Here is a 7,053-nt window from a genome sequence, read left to right on the forward strand (position 1 = left end):
GTTTGGTCACTCTGCTTTTTTGCAGGCCAAGGCTCATCAGTGGCTTGCTAAAGGGGCTGTGGACTCGCTGGGAATTCTGCAACCGCTTGACGTTTTCAATTTTTTTGTTTTGCACTGCAGCTCAAGGTTGTGCAACACAGAAATGTCTCTCCACCCCCAGTGAGTTCACACCTGGTGATTCAGTGCCAGCGGTGTTGCTTTTATATGTAGCTTTTATGGCTGAATAAAAATTTACAGAGCCAAGTGATGTCATCTGTGTGTGGCCTCTTTTTCTGTCAGTGCATCTTCAGAGTGAGGAAGAGCCTCTCTGACCAGCACCTGATCTGTTCTGCAGCAGCGGAGGCTTGGAGCAGTGACTCACTCACTGTCCATGTGGCAGTGATGCTTGGAAATGGGGGGGGGGGGGGGGGGGGGATATTTACACTGCTCTGCACCTCAATCCTTTGCTGACCAGTTAGTGTGTGTGGTGACCCCTAAGACATTAAACAGGCTTTTTATAAAAGCCTTGTGTACAGCTATTAGTATTCAGTTTAGGCATGTTCAACACAAATATTAATGGGAGTGCTATCTTTTTAAACAATCTAACAGGTTTTAGTTAGCTTTCAGCCAGCTTCTGTACTGCCTGAAAGCCTGTAGAATTCTGCTAGCAGCTTATTTAACAATACAGTCAGCACTCCCATAATGAGCTGTTTAACATCCCAAGCAAGAGCAGAAATTTGCTTTTAAAGGCTTTAAGAAAGCTTAAAGCTTTACAAAAGTTTGCTGTACAGACTACATGTATACAAGCTGGTGTGCAGAGACAGATCTCTGGCTTCAAGAGACTTTAAATCTGAAAACAAAACCTGTATGTTGGAAATATAATACATGTTCAGTAGTGATCTATAAGCTGGTGGGAGGAGTTCCTTCTGGAAAAGTAGAGGCTGGTGAGCGGTGTTGTGGTGGCTTTCCGAAACATGGGTTGCCGAAAAAGTAAGTGTATTCATACTGCCTTCACAGGTGACCTGTTGAGTTAAAATGATTCTCTGGTGACCGGGTCATTTTAATCACTTCAGCCCCGGAAGAATTTACCCCCTTCCCGACCAGGCCATTTTTTGCGATACGGCACTGCGTCATGACAATTGCACGGTCGTGCGACGCTCTACCCGAACAAAATTTGTATCCTTCTTTTTTTTTTTTTTTTTTTTCCCCACAAATAGAGCTTTCTTTTGGTGGTATTTGATCACCTCTTCGCTTTTTTTTTTTTTTTTGCGCTATTAACAAAAGAAGAGTGACAATTTTGAAAAAAAACACTATCTTTTACTTTTTGCTATAATAAATCTCCCCATTTAAAAAAAAAAAAAAAAAGCAAATTTTTTCCTCAGTTTAGGCCGATATGTATTCTTCTACATATTTTTGGTAAAAAAAATCGCAATATGCGTATATTGATTGGTTTGCGCAAAAGTTATAGCGTCTACAAAATAGGGGATATATTTTTGGCTTTTTTTTTTTTTTTTTTTTTTTTTTTTTATACTATTAATGGCGGCGATCTGCAATTTTTAGTGGTACTGCAATATTGCGGGGAGGACAAATCGGACACTTTTGACACATTGTTTGGACCAGTGACATTTTTACAGGGATCAGTGCTATAAAAAAATGCTCTGATTACTGTATAAATGCTCTGTTTCCTCTCTCCACCTCCCCCCCCCAACAAAACCAGGATTTGTGTGTTTACACACACAGATCCCGGTTCTTGCTCTGTCATGAGCGATCGCGGGTGCCCGGCGGTCATCGCGCCCGCCGGTCACTCGCATCGGCTCCGGGGACACGCTGCGGACGCGCCTTCTACAGCGTCTTAAAGGGCCGACGTACAGCTACGACGGCTCGCCCAGGCGGCGGCTGGTCAGGAACCGGTTAATAAGCGACTGACAAGGAAGAAGTATGCAGATTGGGCATTCTGACTTCACTAGCTACATAATTGTTTCAAGTTGGTTATCTAGAGGATCAGCATGGCAGCCAGACAACTGGCTACTTCTGACAGAGGTCTTTCAAAGTTCTCACAATGCCTGCTTTTTTGAGCCAAAAAAAGGCAAAATAAAATCTTGTGGGTAACTGATGACGGTTTTGCATCACAGGCGGTAAAAACTCTCTTGCTGTTGACACACCACAACCCTAGGGCTCTCTAATGAATTCTATGGATCAAAATATTCCTACATGACTCTTGTAACTGGCCGCTCAGGTTTTAATTCCACTAATTTAATTATCTTGATATAATGTGGAGAACCAGCTTTAGATGTGAAGATTAGACATTTCACTAGATGCTGGTAAGTTTGTTTTGGGCCTGATCAAGGCAGTTTGTGGTAGCTTAACCATATGACCTGATATACAGAATGCAAGTTATTTAGATGTGTGGCTACTGCCAGTCATCTTACTAACATTCAGTTCTATTGTCTTTCAGATTTTGCAAGAACGAGGCTCCCGAATATGAAGTATTTTGAAAGAAACCTTTTTTTTCCCTCTATACAGTTTTATTGCAAGCAAAGGAATAAGCTTTGAGGAGCTACCGCAAGATGCCTGCTTTGGGTCCTAGAATTTGTTGGCCTGTTTTTGTTTTTCCCTTCTAAAGTGTTTTTTTTGCGTGGAAGCTTCAGTATTTAATGGGCAATGTGTATTGAACAGGATCCTCCATTAAGTGGATCTATTGCCTATTTTTCTACCAGCCCCTACACTTTTTTCTTCTCTGTGCAATATTTTTTGTACAGCATTGATACAGAAAAGTGGTAAACAGACAGTCCTGTACATTTAATGCTCTGCTGTTGATCGCAAGATAATGTACGTACTGTGACGCTGTACACGAAACACAGTTAGCAAAAATTCAATCAAGTCACCATGGGGGATGTTGCTGCTCTACATTGAACCTCTAGTTGGCAGCCATACCCTGCAAACCGAAAAACTTAAAGCCGTTTCAACTAAGGTGGATCCCCAAAACATTGGCAAAGGGAACGCGGAGCATGTCTATGTAATCTGCACTGGTCTATTGCTGCAAATGGTTTCTTCCAGAGAAACTCTTCTTCCTTGACAAACTGAAACATTTTTTTTTTTTTTTTTTTTTTTTTTTTTATATAGAAACTGTTTTTTTGTGATGTAAATTTATCCTATTCTCTTCTAACAGATAAATGTCACAAATTGCATGTACCGTGGACAAATTCTCATCTGCCTACAGGCTTGACTTGCTAATCGGTTTCTTTTTAACATTTTCCTGAAGAGCAAGTCCGAAAACTTTTTAGGCTTAGAAGATGATGCTGTGCCAAATGCAGTAACCCAAAGCAACCTAATTTCAATTTACTGAAATGGTTGGTATGAAATATTTTTTTTTTTTTTTTTTAAGGGCCACTGCAGTCCCACACACCAGTTTTTGACTTCTTTTGGGTTTCCTTGCTGCAACAAATCAAGTCATCTCAAACCTCCCTCGTTACCTAAAATTAAGCCTGGAGCAGAGTATACATTATAAAAGGAATTCCTCCACTAAGTGCATCAGCTAAAGTAATCCCAAAAGAGAACCGTATAATTGAAGGGCCCATTCATACCAGTGCACTATGACACGTGTGTTGCACCATACAGTCACGAGTATTGGTCCTCTTGAAAAGAAACCCCAAAGCATCTGCTTTGCAGTGCAGTGTCCACACAATACATATTGGTACACTGTTAACTGGTCTGTTGTGGTACGTTAGCAGCTGATTCAAATTGATTCACTGGGGCTTCAAGGGACTGCATTATGTTCAGGCAGAATGAATGAATGACATTTTATATGTGGTGTAGAAACACAACTTAGCCTAAAGCAAAAGAGGAAAGATGCACGTAGTAACTAGACTTTAATGCAATTTTTCGACTAGAAATCTGTTGCACAGCTGCTCCTACATCTGGGGAGCCATGTTTTGGGTTTTTTTTGTTTTTTTTTTTCTGGACAAATGACCTGTTTAGGCTGTATTCACACAGGCAGCAATGGCTTTTTTTTTTTTTTTTTTATGCCTCATTCACACGGGCGGTAAAAACAAGCAGTTTCAGCCGCTTTTTTTTACTGGCCACCAAAACCCTAATAAGGGAGTAGAGGGGGTTTGCAGCCACAACAAATTTATCTCGGCTTGACGAATTTAATAGGCAGCACTGCCTGTCAGACTGGGCCATTGAAGTCATTGGGATAGATTTACTAAAACTGGTACACTCAATCTGGGGCAGCTGTGCAGGGTAACCAATCTGCTTCTAACCTCAGCTTGTTTAATTAGTTTTGTTAACCCCCCCCCAAAAAAATGCTGCTCCTGTTCCTTTAATGTGCAATTAGCAGCATGGTGCTTTTGCTTTATAAATTATCCCTCTGTATCGCCTACAATAGCTGTTTGATAATGCCATGTCCTGACTCCCCAGCCCCCCCCCCAAGTTCTGACCACGATTACCATGTCTGCTAAGCCGAGAGATCATAGTCTGTGCATGTCTGCATCACACGCATCTCTCCTATTCTCCTCTGTGCCTGTCTTCAGCTCCCCCTTCCTCCCCCTCCCTCTTCCTGTCAAATGTAGCCTCTCGCCTCTCTAATTGTCTGCTCGGCTCTCATACTTAACCTGAAAAGCTCCCATCCCCTCTGTATTAGGACAAGAAGTTCCCCTGTGTCTGTTATGCTTATCTGTACAGATAACACATCGGCTCACTGCGATCACATGACTCCTCGGCTCTGTCTCCACTCTCTCCTCTCCTCCCCAGCTGATGTCAGTGGCAGTGCCCCCCGCCCCCCCGGAACTCTCAGCTGGCAGAGGAGAGGAGAGAAAAGGCAACTGATTGTAAGAAGGTATGTTATCAGTACAGGTAAGCATATTTATGATACAACACAGACACAGGGAAAATTATTGTTCTAATATGGAGGGGATGGGAGCATTTTATACAAGTGGCTTAACGACCACTTTAAGCTTTGGCAATAAAACCTGGAAGCTGACTGGTTTCTATGCAGAAGTGAGCCTGATCTTGCGCACTTCAGCTTTAGTAAATAAACCCCAGGGAGACTGCTCTGCAACCATGAGTCAAACAGAAAACACTAATGATGCGCTGTTCCTTTCAATTGGTAAACTCATGTAGTAATATGGTAAAATTGCAAATAATGAGCGTAAATTGATTGGACACAATCACTCCTATAACTTGTGCTCAAACAATAAATGTAAATAATGTATATACTCTAATCATAAATTCGCCACTGGTGATGCAAAAAAATGATCATAATAAATAATACATTATTCAAAAGATTTTCATTGTGCCAAAAAAGTTATATTGAATCCAGAAACTGAAGTCCATAAAACAAGTCCACACACTTGATAGAAAATGTATATAACAAATGAATGTGTAAATATAATATTTCACTTAGTGTCCACCAGTGCTCAAAGAAAATGAAAAAGTGCTCTGTCCACAAGAAAAGAGGATGGCCTCTTACCAGATCCGATGGATCCCTATTACAGAGATCAAAAGAGCTTGTGCAGGAATAATCACAAGTGTAGAAGTTTCAAACAGCATGTCTTGATATGCTTACGGGGATAAACTCTTGGCTTGTGACTGTGGCATGTTGGTTCATTAGAAACATAGCCATTTGGCAAAAAAAGTAATTCGGCAAGTGCAGGATTGCTGGGAAGCTGGAAGCAACAAGCTGTTTAGCTGGTCAAGTCTCTTGCTACAAATTAAATTGACTAAAGTTTTTCAGGCCTTCTTAAAGAGACCTGTCATGAGAAAACATGCAGGCTACTATTTGTAACCTCCCAGAAAATGCTATTTTTTATGCAGTCATTCTGATTCTTTCTTTCTTTAAAATGTTGTACCAGAGAAGGTATGCTCTGAAAGATTGTTGACTTTCCTGTTCCTGTATTTGTTTCAGGTAAGTGATTTAGACAGTATTGACTTGTATTATCGGGTGGAGGACAGCACTAGCAGCCCTCATTTTCTGTCATCACACTTACTTTAAAAGTGCTGTCCTTAATCTCCCAGATTTCCATATAGTCTCCTTAAAATTTTACTATTTAATGTACCCAGAAGATTGAAAGGATATACGCCTGAAGATCAAACCCAGTTGGGCATTAGTAAATATATATTTTACTTAAAAACCATTTTAAATGTGGCTGGTTTAAAAAGTGTGCTGATTCTCTGTGCATGTACAGTGCATCTGGAAAGTATTCACAGCGCTTCACTTTTCATTTTGTTATGTTACAACCTTATTCCAAAATGGATTAAATTCATTATTTCCCTTAAAATTCAACACCCTATACTCCATAATGACAGCGTAAAAGAAGTTTGATATCTTTGAAAATTTATTAAAAATAAAAAACAAAAAAAATCACACGTACATAAGTATTCACAGCCTTTGCCATGACGCTCAAAATTGAGCTCAGGTGCATACTGTTTTCACTGATCATCCTTAAGATGTTTCTACATGTCCTTGAGTGGCCCAGCCAGAACCCAGACTTGAACCCGATTGAACACCCGATTGCTGAAGGATGCAATGGATAAAAAGGCAGACTCCCTCCTTAAAAAAGCTTGGGATTCAACATCAGTCAGCCTCAAACCTGCTATGGCTTCCACGGTTGTGGCAAGGAACCTGGAATGCTGGGTTGAAAAGCTGAAAAGCCATGTTGAAGTGGGCACACCACAGAAAGATCTGTTAGAATCTTTTCCTTTAATATTAAAAGCAGTCAAATATATGACTAATGCATCTGCTGAATCAGTTAAATTGGCAGCAAGGTCATCAGCACTGGTGAACTGAAAACCTGGTTTGGTGACACAGCTTCCAAGATTAAGCTGTGCAGTTTACTTTTTACGGGTGATCTGCTTTATGGTCCGGACCCTGAAACAATCTTAGATAGGACGGCTGACAAGAAAAAAGCTTTCCCTGCTAAGAAGAAACAGCCGATTAAAAAGAATTTTTCGTGCTGTTCAACAGCCCCAAATGTGCTTTTAACAAAGTATTTAGCAAAGGCTGTGAATACTTATGTACATGTGATTTTTATCAAATCGCCTTTCAGGACAACCTTGGAGAGAGCATAGCTCCGC

The 7,053-nt window shown here is 40.7% G+C and overlaps 1 protein-coding gene across 1 annotated transcript in view; it reads left to right on the plus strand.

Annotated features, from left to right (window-relative positions):
- Positions 1-5,264, plus strand: part of LOC141148914 (BTB/POZ domain-containing protein KCTD5) — a 109,431-nt gene extending 104,167 nt beyond the window's left edge. The window contains exon 6 of the mRNA XM_073636784.1: positions 2,435-5,264. Within this exon, the coding sequence (XP_073492885.1) occupies positions 2,435-2,464 (30 nt within the window). The 3' untranslated portion in view covers positions 2,465-5,264. The remainder of the gene's footprint in view (positions 1-2,434) is intronic.
- Positions 5,265-7,053: the final 1,789 nt, after the last annotated feature.

Source organism: Aquarana catesbeiana, linkage group LG06 (genome assembly GCF_042186555.1).
Source record: "Aquarana catesbeiana isolate 2022-GZ linkage group LG06, ASM4218655v1, whole genome shotgun sequence".
Taxonomy (NCBI): domain Eukaryota; kingdom Metazoa; phylum Chordata; class Amphibia; order Anura; family Ranidae; genus Aquarana; species Aquarana catesbeiana.